General features: G+C 44.3%; 4 protein-coding genes and 1 long non-coding RNA gene across 5 annotated transcripts; all 5 read left to right on the top strand.

The window, feature by feature from the left end:
* The first annotated feature begins 8 nt into the window (after nt 1-8).
* LOC117184525 (ERI1 exoribonuclease 2-like) lies at nt 9-1,195 on the top strand. Its single transcript, XM_033382636.1, has 2 exons — nt 9-1,045; nt 1,102-1,195. Exon 1 carries the CDS (start codon nt 202-204, stop codon nt 871-873), a length of 672 nt encoding a protein of 223 aa, XP_033238527.1. The 5' UTR covers nt 9-201; the 3' UTR covers nt 874-1,045; nt 1,102-1,195.
* On the top strand, nt 1,194-1,535 carry LOC117184530 (uncharacterized). The gene is made up of 2 exons (XR_004469927.1): nt 1,194-1,267; nt 1,327-1,535. It is a non-coding gene; the product is annotated as an uncharacterized lncRNA (long non-coding RNA).
* Nucleotides 1,536-3,645: 2,110 nt separating this feature from the next.
* Nucleotides 3,646-5,121, top strand: LOC117184528 (ERI1 exoribonuclease 2-like). Its single transcript, XM_033382640.1, has 3 exons — nt 3,646-4,683; nt 4,740-4,903; nt 4,963-5,121. Exon 1 carries the CDS (start codon nt 3,839-3,841, stop codon nt 4,508-4,510), a length of 672 nt encoding a protein of 223 aa, XP_033238531.1. The 5' UTR covers nt 3,646-3,838; the 3' UTR covers nt 4,511-4,683; nt 4,740-4,903; nt 4,963-5,121.
* A 2,149-nt stretch (nt 5,122-7,270) lies between these two features.
* LOC117184529 (ERI1 exoribonuclease 2-like) lies at nt 7,271-8,697 on the top strand. The gene is made up of 3 exons (XM_033382641.1): nt 7,271-8,259; nt 8,316-8,479; nt 8,539-8,697. Exon 1 carries the CDS (start codon nt 7,475-7,477, stop codon nt 8,084-8,086), a length of 612 nt encoding a protein of 203 aa, XP_033238532.1. The 5' UTR covers nt 7,271-7,474; the 3' UTR covers nt 8,087-8,259; nt 8,316-8,479; nt 8,539-8,697.
* Nucleotides 8,698-10,957: 2,260 nt separating this feature from the next.
* On the top strand, nt 10,958-12,286 carry LOC117184526 (ERI1 exoribonuclease 2-like). Its single transcript, XM_033382637.1, has 3 exons — nt 10,958-11,921; nt 11,978-12,141; nt 12,201-12,286. The coding sequence occupies exon 1, from the start codon at nt 11,077-11,079 to the stop codon at nt 11,746-11,748; it is 672 nt and encodes a 223-aa protein (XP_033238528.1). The 5' UTR covers nt 10,958-11,076; the 3' UTR covers nt 11,749-11,921; nt 11,978-12,141; nt 12,201-12,286.
* The last annotated feature ends 7,344 nt before the right edge of the window (nt 12,287-19,630 follow it).

Raw genomic sequence — 19,630 nt, 5'->3', positions numbered from 1 at the left:
CAAAAACTGCAAGCACTGGCAAAAAAGCGACAGCATATTACATTACAAAGAAAAATAATTCAATTGGAATTGCACAAACAAAGTCGGCCTTCATAAAAGTGTACAAAGCAACTGTGCTAATACATCAGAGAATATTCCTGAAAGGAGCTCGTCTAGATCCAGTTAAAGAAACAGAATTCACGCAAATCCAAGAAGTTGACAATGCATCCTTTTACTTATGCCATATCCGTGGACTTCGAGGCCACCTGCTGGGTTAATCAACCGGCTCAACAATTTAGATTGTCGGAGATAATTGAGTTCCCAGCCATTTTGGTCAATCTGAAAACGGGAATGGTCGAGGCGGAGTTTCACAAGTACGTGATGCCCGTGGAGAAGCCGCAACTGAGCGAATACTGTACCAGTCTGACGGGCATTCAGCAGAAGACTGTGGAGGCGGGAGTGCCACTGCAGACGGCACTCAATTCGTTTATCGAATGGCTGAAGAAGGAATTGAGCGCCCGCAACCTGGTGCTACCAAAGATGAGTATGACCAATCCACAGGGAAACTGTTTCTTCGTCACCTGGACGAACTGGGACTTTGGAATCTGTCTGGCCAAGGAGTGCGCACGCAAGAATATACGTAAGCCAACCTGCTTCAATCAGTGGATAGACGCGAAAGCCATCTACCAGAAGTGGTACAAGTATCGTCCCTTCAGCTTCAACAATGCCCTGGAACATGTGAGGCTGACCTTCCAGGGACGTGCTCACTCCGGCATCGATGATGCCAAGAATCTGGGCAGTCTCATTTGCAAGATGTTTCGTGATGGAGCCCCCTTTTCGATCACCATGGATCTGACACCACATAAGGAGCTCAACGAGAACCGTGGCTTCTGAGCTTAAGCGGTCAGCCATCAGCCATCAGCCATTAGCCATCCCAGCCAGAGCCAAAACCCCAAGCCAGAGCATAATAATCCAATTGTTTATTGGACTATGTTTAATATTCAACGCCACAGTAACCCAAGGACACTAACGCTGACTAAGAGATGGGCCCAATTTAAACACAAATGTAAACTCCAAATAAGTTTATTGTTTTTTTATTATCTACATAATTTCTTTTGACAGAAATAACGACTTGACATTTGAAGTGCATCGCCATCGCAGCAAAGCCCCAGCACCTGCATCTGGATATCAAAAGCCAGCAAGAAAACCACAACACACTAAAAATCCACTCATTTATTCTATTGGGTGTAGAGAATGATTATGAGTTTTGCATTATCTGAACACAAATGTAAACGCAAAATAATTATCTTGTTTTCTTTTTTATATTTTATCAAATCTCTTTAACAGAAATTAAATTGATGTGCAACGCAATGACAGCCGATCGCCTGCCAGCAGCCATTGGCCATCCCACCAAAGCAGAATGAGCCAGAACACAAAAAAAGCCATTTATTTATTTGATTATATTTAATACACTACAATTCTGGAACCACACCAAATATCATGAAAGATGGCTAAGAGTTGTCCCTTATGTGAACACAAGAGTACACACTAACGAGGGGGAACGTTGTGAGTTGCTGCTGCGCCCGCAACTCTACATTTATGCCCGAAGCTTAGTCAGTATGGCTTTCCTCCGCCAGACCGAACGACACGACAAATAGTGCGTGCGAGAGAGACAGAAAATCAGTCAGAACGTGTCGTCGGGCGCTGCGTAGCCACTGCAAATGGATTTGTTCGGTTATAATAATGATCCGATCGGATTCAGATTCGGCAATCTGGTAGATATGGTTATTCTCTATGATTGTACAAAATTGTGGATGCCACAGATCTTCGTCCTTTGTAATGGCGGAAGAGGGTGGGGTGAAATTTTGAAATACATATCACTAGGTGCTCATAGAGACGGGCAAACGGACGGACGGACAGACAGACATGGCTCTATCGCCCCTCGACTATTGATGCTGATCAAGAATATACATATACTTTATAGGTTCCTTATGGAAGGGGGGGTATAAAAAATGTTCTTTTTTTTTTTTGTTATGTATTTTATCTAATTTCAATTTTATGTCCATCGCAGTCGCAGCTACCACATCTGTATCGGAATCTAAACACCTACAAATGTACGAGAACATCTAATCATAGCAATGGATATGGCCTTATAGCATATACATTTTGCTACTATTCATACTTACTAATTCCCAAATGGGAAAGCTAGAATAGCTCGATATTTTGTCGAAACTTAGTTAGAGAAATTAAGAAAAACGAGGCAACCAAATTGTCATAGAATTGGAGTTTAGATATAGCCCAATGCATATATCATCCAATGGATATGCCCAATGCCCAATGGATATATCATCCAAGTAGCATAATGTTAGTGGAGTTTTTAGTGGGAACAATTGAGAGACTTGATTTATCTCCTTCGAAATGTTCTGTGCCGCAATTTCCAGTCTGGCCTTGAATCTTATCCCCTATTCAAGTCGGAGCATCTACAGAAGAATGCGGATTCAAGATGGAATTTGCTTGCATCCCTTAGCCAAGTTGTGAAGTGTCACTTAGAGGAAGTGTTGGAAACAGGGAGACTTGCTCCATACCCTGGGCCATACCATGTGGCCTCTGTTCGGTTGGTGACCGACGCCTGCGGTTCCTGTGGGCTTCTACGAGTATTCATATAGTATTCATAGTGCCTGAAAAGAAAAAGAATTTTTCGGTGGTAAAGGGTAAAGATGAGAAGAATGCCTGTAATGACCTAGTGACCGCCGCAAAAATTCTGTCGGCTGTACAGGACTCAATAGGCTCGTTGGAACCCAACGTACACTATGTTGAGCAACCATTTGAAGACTCTTGCGAAAGGCGCCTCAAAAGATACATGAAATTAAGTGCAGCTGAGTGGGGTGATTTGAATAGGCTTGTTAATACCCTGGAGCCGACGTACCTTGCCACAGAAAAGTTGCAATTGTTCATCAATTGACTTCTATAAGCTATGGCTGGAGGTCAATAAGTCTAATGCATTTGCAGCTATTTCATTTATATCATCCCTTTAGTATTTATCATTATATATGTAAGCGACGCATACTTAACCATAAGCATAAGCATAGCCCTCATACACGCCCTATCACTGCGGCCAGATCCACGATTGATTCCGTTGATTTTTTGATTGTTGTTAACCCTTATGTTCCAACCTCAAAAAAATTACATATTGCATATCAAATTATATAAATAGCATAAAAAAAAAACACAAAGAATTATAAGCAATATTTATGTATTATGTAAAAGAACATTTTAATATTAGTAAAAATTTTGAAGCAAAATAATTAATGGCTGCACAAAATTTAAATATTACTGTATCAGTAAAATCATTCTATTTTAAAATTGTAAACCCCACGGGCCTGTTAAGGGTTAATCAACATCAACATATGCCGTCTCACTCACACTCACTATACTATGTGTTTTTCACTCGCACTAATTGCTTGGGTATAAATTTAAAATCGCGGCCGTAGCTGCGCCTCACAATGTTCCTTTTCGTAAAAGGCACTAAACTTTTCTTTTCACTGCGCTTTATTTACCGACTGACAATTGTACTACAAAGTCGCATTTTATTAAAAATCGATAGATATCGAATAAATCCACAAATTCCAATGATAGGTCAAAAGTTATCGTTACTCAGCAAAAACTGCAAGCACTGGCAAAAAAGCGACAGCATATTACATTACAAAGAAAAATAATTCAATTGGAATTGCACAAACAAAGTCGGCCTTCATAAAAGTGTACAAAGCAACTGTGCTAATACATCAGAGAATATTCCTGAAAGGAGCTCGTCTAGATCCAGTTAAAGAAACAGAATTCACGCAAATCCAAGAAGTTGACAATGCATCCTTTTACTTATGCCATATCCGTGGACTTCGAGGCCACCTGCTGGGTTAATCAACCGGCTCAACAATTTAGATTGTCGGAGATAATTGAGTTCCCAGCCATTTTGGTCAATCTGAAAACGGGAATGGTCGAGGCGGAGTTTCACAAGTACGTGATGCCCGTGGAGAAGCCGCAACTGAGCGAATACTGTACCAGTCTGACGGGCATTCAGCAGAAGACTGTGGAGGCGGGAGTGCCACTGCAGACGGCACTCAATTCGTTTATCGAATGGCTGAAGAAGGAATTGAGCGCCCGCAACCTGGTGCTACCAAAGATGAGTATGACCAATCCACAGGGAAACTGTTTCTTCGTCACCTGGACGAACTGGGACTTTGGAATCTGTCTGGCCAAGGAGTGCGCACGCAAGAATATACGTAAGCCAACCTGCTTCAATCAGTGGATAGACGCGAAAGCCATCTACCAGAAGTGGTACAAGTATCGTCCCTTCAGCTTCAACAATGCCCTGGAACATGTGAGGCTGACCTTCCAGGGACGTGCTCACTCCGGCATCGATGATGCCAAGAATCTGGGCAGTCTCATTTGCAAGATGTTTCGTGATGGAGCCCCCTTTTCGATCACCATGGATCTGACACCACATAAGGAGCTCAACGAGAACCGTGGCTTCTGAGCTTAAGCGGTCAGCCATCAGCCATCAGCCATTAGCCATCTCAGCCAGAGCCAAAGCCCCCCAGCCAGAGCATAATAATCCAATTGTTTGTTGGACTATGTTTAATATTCAACGCCACAGTAACCCAAGGACACTAACGCTGACTAAGAGATGGGCCCAATTTAAACACAAATGTAAACGCCAAATAAGTTTATTGTTTTTTTATTATCTACATAATTTCTTTTGAAAGAAATAACGACTTGACATTTGAAGTGCATCGCTATCGCAGCAAAGCCCCAGCACCTGCATCTGGATATCAAAAGCCAGCAAGAAAACCACAACACTAAAAATCCACTCATTTATTCTATTGGGTGTAGAGAATGATTATGAGTTTTGCATTATCTGAACACAAATGTAAACGCAAAATAATTATCTTGTTTTCTTTTTTATATTTTATCAAATCTCTTTAACAGAAATTAAATTGATGTGCAACGCAATGACAGCCGATCGCCTGCCAGCAGCCATTGGCCATCCCACCAAAGCAGAATGAGCCAGAACACAAAAAAAGCCATTTATTTATTTGATTATATTTAATACACTACAATTCTGGAACCACACCAAATATCATGAAAGATGGCTAAGAGTTGTCCCTTATGTGAACACAAGAGTACACACTAACGAGGGGGAACGTTGTGAGTTGCTGCTGCGCCCGCAACTCTACATTTATGCCCGAAGCTTAGTCAGTATGGCTTTCCTCCGCCAGACCGAACGACACGACAAATAGTGCGTGCGAGAGAGACAGAAAATCAGTCAGAACGTGTCGTCGGGCGCTGCGTAGCCACTGCAAATGGATTTGTTCGGTTATAATAATGATCCGATCGGATTCAGATTCGGCAATCTGGTAGATATGGTTATTCTCTATGATTGTACAAAATTGTGGATGCCACAGATCTTCGTCCTTTGTAATGGCGGAAGAGGGTGGGGTGAAATTTTGAAATACATATCACTAGGTGCTCATAGAGACGGGCAAACGGACGGACGGACAGACAGACATGGCTCTATCGCCCCTCGACTATTGATGCTGATCAAGAATATACATATACTTTATAGGTTCCTTATGGAAGGGGGGGTATAAAAAATGTTCTTTTTTTTTTTTGTTATGTATTTTATCTAATTTCAATTTTATGTCCATCGCAGTCGCAGCTACCACATCTGTATCGGAATCTAAACACCTACAAATGTACGAGAACATCTAATCATAGCAATGGATATGGCCTTATAGCATATACATTTTGCTACTATTCATACTTACTAATTCCCAAATGGGAAAGCTAGAATAGCTCGATATTTTGTCGAAACTTAGTTAGAGAAATTAAGAAAAACGAGGCAACCAAATTGTCATAGAATTGGAGTTTAGATATAGCCCAATGCATATATCATCCAATGGATATGCCCAATGCCCAATGGATATATCATCCAAGTAGCATAATGTTAGTGGAGTTTTTAGTGGGAACAATTGAGAGACTTGATTTATCTCCTTCGAAATGTTCTGTGCCGCAATTTCCAGTCTGGCCTTGAATCTTATCCCCTATTCAAGTCGGAGCATCTACAGAAGAATGCGGATTCAAGATGGAATTTGCTTGCATCCCTTAGCCAAGTTGTGAAGTGTCACTTAGAGGAAGTGTTGGAAACAGGGAGACTTGCTCCATACCCTGGGCCATACCATGTGGCCTCTGTTCGGTTGGTGACCGACGCCTGCGGTTCCTGTGGGCTTCTACGAGTATTCATATAGTATTCATAGTGCCTGAAAAGAAAAAGAATTTTTCGGTGGTAAAGGGTAAAGATGAGAAGAATGCCTGTAATGACCTAGTGACCGCCGCAAAAATTCTGTCGGCTGTACAGGACTCAATAGGCTCGTTGGAACCCAACGTACACTATGTTGAGCAACCATTTGAAGACTCTTGCGAAAGGCGCCTCAAAAGATACATGAAATTAAGTGCAGCTGAGTGGGGTGATTTGAATAGGCTTGTTAATACCCTGGAGCCGACGTACCTTGCCACAGAAAAGTTGCAATTGTTCATCAATTGACTTCTATAAGCTATGGCTGGAGGTCAATAAGTCTAATGCATTTGCAGCTATTTCATTTATATCATCCCTTTAGTATTTATCATTATATATGTAAGCGACGCATACTTAACCATAAGCATAAGCATAGCCCTCATACACGCCCTATCACTGCGGCCAGATCCACGATTGATTCCGTTGATTTTTTGATTGTTGTTAACCCTTATGTTCCAACCTCAAAAAAATTACATATTGCATATCAAATTATATAAATAGCATAAAAAAAAAACACAAAGAATTATAAGCAATATTTATGTATTATGTAAAAGAACATTTTAATATTAGTAAAAATTTTGAAGCAAAATAATTAATGGCTGCACAAAATTTAAATATTACTGTATCAGTAAAATCATTCTATTTTAAAATTGTAAACCCCACGGGCCTGTTAAGGGTTAATCAACATCAACATATGCCGTCTCACTCACACTCACTATACTATGTGTTTTTCACTCGCACTAATTGCTTGGGTATAAATTTAAAATCGCGGCCGTAGCTGCGCCTCACAATGTTCCTTTTCGTAAAAGGCACTAAACTTTTCTTTTCACTGCGCTTTATTTACCGACTGACAATTGTACTACAAAGTCGCATTTTATTAAAAATCGATAGATATCGAATAAATCCACAAATTCCAATGATAGGTCAAAAGTTATCGTTACTCAGCAAAAACTGCAAGCACTGGCAAAAAAGCGACAGCATATTACATTACAAAGAAAAATAATTCAATTGGAATTGCACAAACAAAGTCGGCCTTCATAAAAGTGTACAAAGCAACTGTGCTAATACATCAGAGAATATTCCTGAAAGGAGCTCGTCTAGATCCAGTTAAAGAAACAGAATTCACGCAAATCCAAGAAGTTGACAATGCATCCTTTTACTTATGCCATATCCGTGGACTTCGAGGCCACCTGCTGGGTTAATCAACCGGCTCAACAATTTAGATTGTCGGAGATAATTGAGTTCCCAGCCATTTTGGTCAATCTGAAAACGGGAATGGTCGAGGCGGAGTTTCACAAGTACGTGATGCCCGTGGAGAAGCCGCAACTGAGCGAATACTGTACCAATTCGTTTATCGAATGGCTGAAGAAGGAATTGAGCGCCCGCAACCTGGTGCTACCAAAGATGAGTATGACCAATCCACAGGGAAACTGTTTCTTCGTCACCTGGACGAACTGGGACTTTGGAATCTGTCTGGCCAAGGAGTGCGCACGCAAGAATATACGTAAGCCAACCTGCTTCAATCAGTGGATAGACGCGAAAGCCATCTACCAGAAGTGGTACAAGTATCGTCCCCTCAGCTTCAACAATGCCCTGGAACATGTGAGGCTGACCTTCCAGGGACGTGCTCACTCCGGCATCGATGATGCCAAGAATCTGGGCAGTCTCATTTGCAAGATGTTTCGTGATGGAGCCCCCTTTTCGATCACCATGGATCTGACACCACATAAGGAGCTCAACGAGAACCGTGGCTTCTGAGCTTAAGCGGTCAGCCATCAGCCATCAGCCATTAGCCATCCCAGCCAGAGCCAAAGCCCCCCAGCCAGAGCATAATAATCCAATTGTTTATTGGACTATGTTTAATATTCAACGCCACAGTAACCCAAGGACACTAACGCTGACTAAGAGATGGGCCCAATTTAAACACAAATGTAAACTCCAAATAAGTTTATTGTTTTTTTATTATCTACATAATTTCTTTTGACAGAAATAACGACTTGACATTTGAAGTGCATCGCCATCGCAGCAAAGCCCCAGCACCTGCATCTGGATATCAAAAGCCAGCAAGAAAACCACAACACTAAAAATCCACTCATTTATTCTATTGGGTGTAGAGAATGATTATGAGTTTTGCATTATCTGAACACAAATGTAAACGCAAAATAATTATCTTGTTTTCTTTTTTATATTTTATCAAATCTCTTTAACAGAAATTAAATTGATGTGCAACGCAATGACAGCCGATCGCCTGCCAGCAGCCATTGGCCATCCCACCAAAGCAGAATGAGCCAGAACACAAAAAAAGCCATTTATTTATTTGATTATATTTAATACACTACAATTCTGGAACCACACCAAATATCATGAAAGATGGCTAAGAGTTGTCCCTTATGTGAACACAAGAGTACACACTAACGAGGGGGAACGTTGTGAGTTGCTGCTGCGCCCGCAACTCTACATTTATGCCCGAAGCTTAGTCAGTATGGCTTTCCTCCGCCAGACCGAACGACACGACAAATAGTGCGTGCGAGAGAGACAGAAAATCAGTCAGAACGTGTCGTCGGGCGCTGCGTAGCCACTGCAAATGGATTTGTTCGGTTATAATAATGATCCGATCGGATTCAGATTCGGCAATCTGGTAGATATGGTTATTCTCTATGATTGTACAAAATTGTGGATGCCACAGATCTTCGTCCTTTGTAATGGCGGAAGAGGGTGGGGTGAAATTTTGAAATACATATCACTAGGTGCTCATAGAGACGGGCAAACGGACGGACGGACAGACAGACATGGCTCTATCGCCCCTCGACTATTGATGCTGATCAAGAATATACATATATACTTTATAGGTTCCTTATGGAAGGGGGGGTATAAAAAATGTTCTTTTTTTTTTTTGTTATGTATTTTATTTAATTTCTTTTGACAGCAATTGATATGCATTTCAATTTGATGTCCATCGCAGTCGCAGCTACCACATCTATATCGGAATCTAAACACCTACAAATGTACGAGTACATCTAATCATAGCAATGGATATGGCCTTATAGCATATACATTTTGCTACTATTCATACTTACTAATTCCCAAATGGGAAAGCTAGAATAGCTCGATATTTTGTCGAAACTTAGTTAGAGAAATTAAGAAAAACGAGGCAACCAAATTGTCATAGAATTGGAGTTTAGATATAGCCCAATGCATATATCATCCAATGGATATGCCCAATGCCCAATGGATATATCATCCAAGTAGGATAATGTTAGTGGTGTTTTTAGTGGGAACAATTGTAGACTTGATTTATCTCCTTCGAAATGTTCTGTGCCGCAATTTCCAGTCTGGCCTTGAATCTTATCCCCTATTCAAGTCGGAGCATCTACAGAAGAATGCGGATTCAAGATGGAATTTGCTTGCATCCCTTAGCCAAGTTGTGAAGTGTCACTTAGAGGAAGTGTTGGAAACAGGGAGACTTGCTCCATACCCTGGGCCATACCATGTGGCCTCTGTTCGGTTGGTGACCGACGCCTGCGGTTCCTGTGGGCTTCTACGAGTATTCATATAGTATTCATAGTGCCTGAAAAGAAAAAGAATTTTTCGGTGGTAAAGGGTAAAGATGAGAAGAATGCCTGTAATGACCTAGTGACCGCCGCAAAAATTCTGTCGGCTGTACAGGACTCAATAGGCTCGTTGGAACCCAACGTACACTATGTTGAGCAACCATTTGAAGACTCTTGCGAAAGGCGCCTCAAAAGATACATGAAATTAAGTGCAGCTGAGTGGGGTGATTTGAAGAGGCTTGTTAATACCCTGGAGCCGACGTACCTTGCCACAGAAAAGTTGCAATTGTTCATCAATTGACTTCTATAAGCTATGGCTGGAGGTCAATAAGTCTAATGCATTTGCAGCTATTTCATTTATATCATCCCTTTAGTATTTATCATTATATATGTAAGCGACGCATACTTAACCATAAGCATAAGCATAGCCCTCATACACGCCCTATCACTGCGGCCAGATCCACGATTGATTCCGTTGATTTTTTGATTGTTGTTAACCCTTATGTTCCAACCTCAAAAAAATTACATATTGCATATCAAATTATATAAATAGCATAAAAAAAAACACAAAGAATTATAAGCAATATTTATATATTATGTAAAAGAACATTTTAATATTAGTAAAAATTTTGAAGCAAAATAATTAATGGCTGCACAAAATTTAAATATTACTGTATCAGTAAAATCATTCTATTTTAAAATTGTAAACCCCACGGGCCTGTTAAGGGTTAATCAACATCAACATATGCCGTCTCACTCACACTCACTATACTATGTGTTTTTCACTCGCACTAATTGCTTGGGTATAAATTTAAAATCGCGGCCGTAGCTGCGCCTCACAATGTTCCTTTTCGTAAAAGGCACTAAACTTTTCTTTTCACTGCGCTTTATTTACCGACTGACAATTGTACTACAAAGTCGCATTTTATTAAAAATCGATAGATATCGAATAAATCCACAAATTCCAATGATAGGTCAAAAGTTATCGTTACTCAGCAAAAACTGCAAGCACTGGCAAAAAAGCGACAGCATATTACATTACAAAGAAAAATAATTCAATTGGAATTGCACAAACAAAGTCGGCCTTCATAAAAGTGTACAAAGCAACTGGGCTAATACATCAGAGAATATTCCTGAAAGGAGCTCGTCTAGATCCAGTTAAAGAAACAGAATTCACGCAAATCCAAGAAGTTGACAATGCATCCTTTTACTTATGCCATATCCGTGGACTTCGAGGCCACCTGCTGGGAAAATCAACCGGCTCAACAATTTAGATTGTCGGAGATAATTGAGTTCCCAGCCATTTTGGTCAATCTGAAAACGGGAATGGTCGAGGCGGAGTTTCACAAGTACGTGATGCCCGTGGAGAAGCCGCAACTGAGCGAATACTGTACCAGTCTGACGGGCATTCAGCAGAAGACTGTGGAGGCGGGAGTGCCACTGCAGACGGCACTCAATTCCTTTATCGAATGGCTGAAGAAGGAATTGAGCGCCCGCAACCTGGTGCTACCAAAGATGAGTATGACCAATCCACAGGGAAACTGTTTCTTCGTCACCTGGACAAACTGGGACTTTGGAATCTGTCTGGCCAAGGAGTGCGCACGCAAGAATATACGTAAACCAACCTGCTTCAATCAGTGGATAGACGCGAAAGCCATCTACCAGAAGTGGTACAAGTATCGTCCCTTCAGCTTCAACAATGCCCTGGAACATGTGAGGCTGACCTTCCAGGGACGTGCTCACTCCGGCATCGATGATGCCAAGAATCTGGGCAGTCTCATTTGCAAGATGTTTCGTGATGGAGCCCCCTTTTCGATCACCAAGGATCTGACACCACATAAGGAGCTCAACGAGAACCGTGGCTTCTGAGCTTAAGCGGTCAGCCATCAGCCATCAGCCATTAGCCATCCCAGCCAGAGCCAAAGCCCCCCAGCCAGAGCATAATAATCCAATTGTTTGTTGGACTATGTTTAATATTCAAAGCCACAGTAACCCAAGGACACTAACGCTGACTAAGAGATGGGCCCAATTTAAACACAAATGTAAACGCCAAATAAGTTTATTGTTTTTTTATTATCTACATAATTTCTTTTGAAAGAAATAACGACTTGACATTTGAAGTGCATCGCCATCGCAGCAAAGCCCCAGCACCTGCATCTGGATATCAAAAGCCAGCAAGAAAACCACAACACTAAAAAACCACTCATTTATTCTATTGGGTGTAGAGAATGATTATGAGTTTTGCATAATCTGAACACAAATGTAAACGCAAAATAATTATCTTGTTTTCTTTTTTATATTTTATCAAATCTCTTTAACAGAAATTAAATTGATGTGCAACGCAATGACAGCCGATCGCCTGCCAGCAGCCATTGGCCATCCCACCAAAGCAGAATGAGCCAGAACACAAAAAAAGCCATTTATTTATTTGATTATATTTAATACACTACAATTCTGAAACCACACCAAATAACATGACAAGCCCAAAGACTCTTGCGAAAGGCGCCTCAAAAGATACATGAAATTAAGTGCAGCTGAGTGGGTTGATTTGAATAGGCTTGTTAATACCCTGGAGCCGACGTACCTTGCCACAGAAAAGTTGCAATTGTTCATCAATTGACTTCTGAGCTGCATCCTGCTGGGCGCTAGAGACTTTCGACACACCCAGGTACCGAGGCTGGCACGGAGCAATAGGAGGTATTTGCAGGCGTCCCGCAGGGGTCGGTGCTGGGCCCCACACTGTGCAACGCAATGAACGACGGCATATTGCGACTCAGCCTCAGCCGTTTTTCAGACGATGTGGCTGTTCTAGTGGTGGGAAAACTCTTGGCCGGAGACTTGGAGAAGACTTGCAACCAGACAATAGCGCATATTCAACAGTGGCTGGAGAGGATCGGGCTCGAACTCGCTCCCCACAAGACCGAGGCAGTGTTGGTGCCCAGTCGAAAGAAAGCTGAGACAGTCCTGCCACGGTCATATCTCTGCCATGGATGCTGGCTAATGGTAGTCGGGCGGAGTAAAGAAAACTCTCAATGAAATTACCCCATCTATGGTGACACTGTTACATGCCGAGGGATGCATGGCCGAGGGGTTGCTCGGTTGCTAATATACGGACTCTGGATACCTGCCGACCTCCAGTTTAAATTAAATTTAATTTAAATTATGTAGTCATTAGTGAGCTCTCACTGCGTTCAGATAAACTCTTGAAAAATCTGCCTATTTTGTTATGGCATACCTGCATATTGGTAAATTTGCTACCGCGACGGGGCCAGAGGCGGTGGTGAAATTTGTTGCCGATAAACTCAAGATGCCGGAGGAGGAAATTTCTTGCGTGAAATTGGTTAAGCGAGATGCTGATCTATCTGCGTTATCTGGTGTTCCCCGTGGTCTTTGATGATAGATTCTGGCCAGTATCGGTAAGGGTTTCGCGCATAGACAGAGGCCTGATGAGGAAGCTGATTTGACGGCAATTAATCTGTGTGCAGCTGTGCCACTGCGGACGTCCACACTGACTCAGAAAGCTCCAGGTTCATCCACTTAAAAAAAACCCCCAGTGAAACCCCTTTGGTTTTATGATCGCCGCTTCTCCACAAAATATTCTGCTTGCACTTTTTTGACGAAGGGTCAGCAGCCCGTCGTGCACTCTTATGTGGAACACTCTTTAGCATCATCACCTAGATTGGCTCTCCCTGCCCAATCTTCTGGACGAGGATGGTGTGCTGCTATTTCAGACTCCGGCACACAAGCAGGTTTCAAGCATGGGTCTCGGCCCTTTGGTTCAGTGGGATATGCCTGAACCTCCTCTGGATCCATCTTCCGTGGCCACTAACAGAACGGCACCGCCACTTTCTGTGACCGTGCCGATGGACGGTGCCAAGACTCAGGCTGTCAGCTTGGCTACCTCTACGTGTGACTTCGACGTTGTCATTTTGTTTGAAACCTGGCTCAATTCAAGCTTTTTCGACAACGAATACTTCGATCCTAACCTTTTCCAGGTGTTTCGCAAGGACAGAGATTGTGCCAAGACGAAGCGCTGCAGAGAAGGTGGGGTCATCTGTTCTGTATCAGATTGGTGTGGCGGTGGCTGGCCAGTCGAAGGCGCTATTAGCGCATCGTACCCCAGCAGTACTGGGAACTAGTTCGGAGGTGGTGATATCACCACTCCCTAAAAGACCAGGGGTACTTTCTTTACTAACCCTTAACAATGCTTTTCATCATTTCCATTTTTACCCGCAATGTCCTACGACATGGGGACCAGCGATACCACATCGTTTACCCCCGAACAAGTGCTATGTGTACTCGTCTAGTAGCTAGTGAAATGAGTACCCATGTAGTAGCTAGTGAAATGGGTACCCATGAAGTAGGTTATCAATCTTCATTTCATTTCATATTTAAATTTTTCTTTTATTATATATTTCATTTTAGTTTTTAATTGACTAATTAAGGTATGCGGTTCGCGGTGGTACTGTTTTTGAAGAAACGTTTTTTTTTTTTGCAGCTGTAGAGCCTTCCTAATCTGGACTTCAGCTGATCCAGTCCCCGTATCTACAGTTATGGCATCTATAAATATAAAATATAGATATAATAGGCATAAAAAACGAGGGGGAACGTTGTGAGTTTCTGCGGACACCGCAACTCTACATTTATACCCGATACTTAGTCAGTATGGCTCTCCTCCGGCAGAGGCCGCTAATATTAAACGACACGACACGGCTCAAATGCCATCCTGAACCTGATAAGCCAGGAGAACATTTTCGGGTCGATCAAAAGTTTTAAACCACACATGTCTACGGGGACAGATGGCATTATCCCTGCCCAACTGATTCACGTGGGACCAAAAACCATTAATTGGCTCAACAAAAATTAACGAGGGAGTATTCTCCCACGGGTGCAGGAAAGCAATCGGACTAAAATGGGGAATGGCCCCGTATATAGTTCGGAAGCTATACACCGCCATCACACGACCAATTATGCTCTATAGAGTGGTAGTATGGTGGCCAGCCCTAGACAAAAGAACTTGTCTCAACAGACTCAGTAGAGTTCAACGCATGGCAGAGCTATGCATAACTGGCGGGCTACGCACTACTCCAGGGGAAGCCCTGGATACCGTGCTGGACCTACTGTAACGAGCTGTTTTTATCCCCCCTCCCCGGCTACCGCCTTAACCTAACCTAAAATATATTTTGGGCAGTCTTTACTACTGGTAGCACTAGTAGCGCACTGTATGCGTGAGCAAGGGGTTGTGTCATGGGGAGGAAGGCCACTCGAGTCGCATATTGTTTTACCTTTACAGTATTTTGCAGTATGACCAATATTTTTTAAATTTTTGCATCTCATAGTGTAATGGATACATTATTTGACACAAGCGGTGTGCCATGTAATTTGAATTATTCCTGGTAAGTTATAGAGGTACAAAATAAGCTGGATTTCTCCAGTGGGTGTAGCTTTGCCATCGACTTGGCGAGTGTATTTGAAAAATGTCGACTGCTCTTTGGGCTTATAGTTCTTTTAGAATCTCGTCGTTTGAAATATAATTGTGTGATGGACCTATTTTCGGCTGAGGTAAGCTCAGTTAAGTCCAAGGTCAATCCACAAGAATTTTATAGCTGGATGGAACCTTAACGGAGGCGTTGTGGTTGGCCTGTGGCAGAGAGATTGAAGCGGGCCTGGTCGAGAGTCACTTGTGGTGTGCGTCGAACGGTGCTTAGGGACGTATAGTGGAATAGTGCCAGAGCCTCGACCCTTTGTAATGACCTACGCTGTTCATATTATTTAAATACTTGGTTTGGCTTTTATTCCTTTCTTCGTTTCTTATTATGTTTTTGGTGAGTCCGAATTACGCTGCGGGGTATCGTCTAGACTCGGAGCCGGGCTCGCATTTCGCCGATTTGGCGATTGTGGGTTGACCTGGTTTATTCCTCTTCGACTTAGGGTCCGTTGGTGCTCGTCGTGGTCTTCCTTGGTGTGTCATCGTCTTCGCGGTTGATGAACCTGGAAGACTGCACCTGATCGGTTGCTCGGACCGGAGTGGAGGATCCGCGTGACCGGGTATTATTAGTCGTCACTTTATGGGGTATTCTCTTGGCGGCGAGTGAAAAAGTGGGGGATGTGGTGTCTTAAATGTTGTTAAATGTTCTTAGTCGGAATTCGCGTTGGGGTCGGTGTTGTAGACCCGTTTAGGTTCGTTACAATTGAGGTTTGGAGCATAAACAGAAGATACGAGAAAACTAACTAGCCAGAATAATCTGGAAATCTGAATCAGATCGGATAATGATTATTATTACGCCGGAATGAAAATATTAATTTTCAATGGCTACGCAACGCCGTTCACGCGCTTACTCATTTTCATTATCTCCCTCCCCCTCTCTCCCTCTCGCTCTATCTATCTCACTCTCACACACACTCCTCATCGTGCAGTATGCACTGACTTATTGTAGGGCATGATGAAATTATACACGGCGGTCTCGTCAAGAGCCGAAGCTCGTTCGTGTTGTCCCTTATCGTCAGTGCATGCTTGATTGTTGATGCGTGTAGTGTTGGGTAAACATTACTCATGAGCAACACAACACTATTCATGGACGAATTTTTTTTTTTTTTTTTTTTGATGTGTTGTTAACCCTTATGTTTCTGGTCTGATGAGCTCGTGAGGTGGCTCAAAGGGGGCCTAGCTGAGGCCACCGGACGGGTCGCAGGTTGCGGATAGCGAACGACCTACCTATATACAGGTCATATAGGTAGGTCAGCTGCGAATAATCGGACATCCCTAGGGAGAGTACCGAAAATAAGCAGCCCCGGACAGCCAGCGGGTGTTCGCGAAGTAGCAACACTGACGATGCGCTTGTGGTGCCGCCTCTTATAAGTAGCTCACACACTCCCCTATCCCTACACACTACCTACCCACATCCCAACCCCCCACATTCAGCTCACACCGGGCCGGACTAAGAGTGTTATTCGACCCGTGCCGAGAGTCAGCCTGGCTGGGGGCCCGGTATATAAAACTAGCCCAGTCGTTAACGGAGAGCTCAGGGACTTGGCAGCCCCCTGTTCTAAGTATGCCTTATCCGGGCAACGTGGATCTCTGCCCGGACGGACCGTACCCCTTCTCTGCAGCTCGTGGGAAAAAGAATGGAAGAATTGAAAAACAAACAAAATGAGTCTGGCACTCCCCAAATGCCAACAGGGAGCAATCCCAAACAGGGGAAGGCAGCGGCCCAAAGGCCTGGCCCGACCCGCAAATCAGCAGGGAAAACCTGCGCGGCGGAAGATGCTAGGGAGAGCCCTAAGGGGTCCCATCCCGGTGTCGGGGTGGGTGGTGAATTGGCTCCCAAAACCAATACCTTGGCAGAGTGGCTATGCAATCCTGCGGCTGCTCTGCCTGCTGGTAAAGTGGAGGGGGATGAGTCACCATCTACTAGTGTCAAAGCCAAACCCTTTACATATGCCGACAGAAGGAGTGCTGGCAACATACTCCGTCGGCAGAACGCAAGCCAGATGTCCAGCCCGACGGACAAATGGATTAAGAAGGTCGAGTGGGCCTCGAAGGTGCTGCCGAACTTTGGCAAGGAAGCACCGAAGAAGGAAGCCCCTCAGCAAAAAAGGCAGCGCTCGCAGGAGACTCCGGGGCCGACACCGAAGCGCTCCAGAGTGCTGCCTAACGCATCGTTCGCGCAGATTGCCAGAGAAAGGACGCTGATTGGCGTCCTGGACAAAGGCAGCGTGGACTCCCGGATCCCTCGGAACCAGTGGAAGTGGGTGGAAGCGGCACTGGCCGACCGCTGCTTCGAGCTGCTGGAAAAGCAGCCTGGACCCCCCCCCGTCTGCAGAGACATGGGCTGGTACCAGGGCTGCATAAAAATCGTAGCCTGTGAAGATGAGCGCTCCGTACAGCTGTACAAAGCAGCGGTAGCGCAAGTCGGGGAAGTCTACCCAGGGGCGAAGCTCCTGCGCTGTAGACTGGAGCGAAGTGCCCAGTAGACCAAGGGCGAGAGTCTGGGTGCCCGCCTCCATGAAGGAGCCGGAGCGCATCCTAAAAATGCTGCAAAGATGCAACCCCCACCTCCCAACAGCGGATTGGAAGGTGGTCAAAGTTGAGGCGACACAGGGCCCCACAAACCAGGCGGTGGTCGTCCTCAACAAAGAGTCGCTGGCCCCGATTGAGGCTGCCAAAGGCGAGCTCAATTTTGGGTTCAGCTCTGTGACCATAAAGGTCTACAAGTCGGATGCGGCGGCCGAGGCACGTCCTGTCGACAAGCCAGTCGAGCAGGACGCTGCCTCGGAGATCGAAGCACCCGACGATCACACAGAGATAGACCCAGAGGGCTACTCCACAGATGGCACGCTGAGATGCGACTTCGAGGCGATGTGTTGCCACGAGGAAGTCGAGGACGATCCGGATGCCGACATTACAGTGGTGGAGAACACTAAGGATGTCCCTGAGGCTCCTTCAGATCAATCTCCACCACTGTAAAGCAGCATCCGCTGCTCTTATACTCCGCCTCGAAGAGAGCGGAGCAGACGTAGCCCTGATCCAGGAACCTTGGATAGTGGGAGACAAGGTTTGTGGATTAGGGTCGAAGGAGTACAAGATAATTGTAGCTCAACATGAAGGTAAAACTCGCACCTGCATTCTCGCCAGAAAGCACCTTAATATCTTTCTGCTCCATAATTATAGCGACAGCGACAACACGGCGGTAAGCCTAGAGCTGGAAGGGATACATCTAAGGCTGATGTCGTCCTACATGGCCCATGAGGGAAACGATCCCCCCAACGACCTCGTTCGCAAACTAGCCAGCGACAGCGAGAGGTCGGACATAGACCTATTAATAGGTTGCGATGCCAACGCTCACCACACTCAATGGGGGAGCTCGAACATAAATGCAAGGGGTGAGTCACTTTTCAGCTTCATCCTTAACTCAAATCTATTTATTTGTAATCGGGGCAACGACCCCACTTTTATAATCAAAAATCGACAGGAGGTTATTGACATCACCCTAGTGTCTTCCAACCTGTTAGACATAGTCAAGAGTTGGCAAGTCCTTGATGACCACTCCTTCTCTGACCACAGATACATCGAGACCACACTATCCCTCGAGTGTCCGAAACCTAGGGACTATATTAATCCCAGGAAAGCCAACTGGGAAAAATATAGCTCAGCCCTGGAGGACTTACTCCCCTCCAAAGCACCATCATGCCCTGACACAAAAGACGACCTAGATCGCCTAGTGAACAGGTTCACAGAGGCATGCAACAAAGCCTTCGCGGCAGCATGCCCCTCTAGCAAACCTAGGGGGAAAAAGAAACCCCCCTGGTGGTCAAAGCAAATAGACATCCTACGTAAAAGCTGCAGGACCCTTTTCAACAGGGCCAAAAGCGCGAACGAGGAGAGCCACTGGGCAGACTATAAAATCAGTCTGTCACTATATAAAAAGGAAACAAGGAAAGCAAAAAGGGCCTCTTGGCAAAAATTTTGCTCGGAAATTGAGGAAACATCAGAGGCCGCAAGGCTTCGCAAGATTCTCTCAAAAACTAACCCCTCGGTGGGGTATCTTAAAAGGAATGACGGCACGTGGACTAACTCCAGTGAGGAGTCCCTGCACATTCTACTAGACACACATTTTCCAGGGTGCACAACCATCGAGACGGCACATCTTCCAGGAGAGGGACCGGTAACCTCGATGGATCACATCCTCACTAAACGTAACATAAGCTGGGCAATAAACAGCTTCAGCCCGTTCAAATCGCCAGGCCCAGA

This window comes from Drosophila pseudoobscura, chromosome X (genome assembly GCF_009870125.1).
Source record: "Drosophila pseudoobscura strain MV-25-SWS-2005 chromosome X, UCI_Dpse_MV25, whole genome shotgun sequence".
NCBI lineage: Eukaryota > Metazoa > Arthropoda > Insecta > Diptera > Drosophilidae > Drosophila > Drosophila pseudoobscura.
This window is presented reverse-complemented; position numbering and strand designations above follow the sequence as displayed.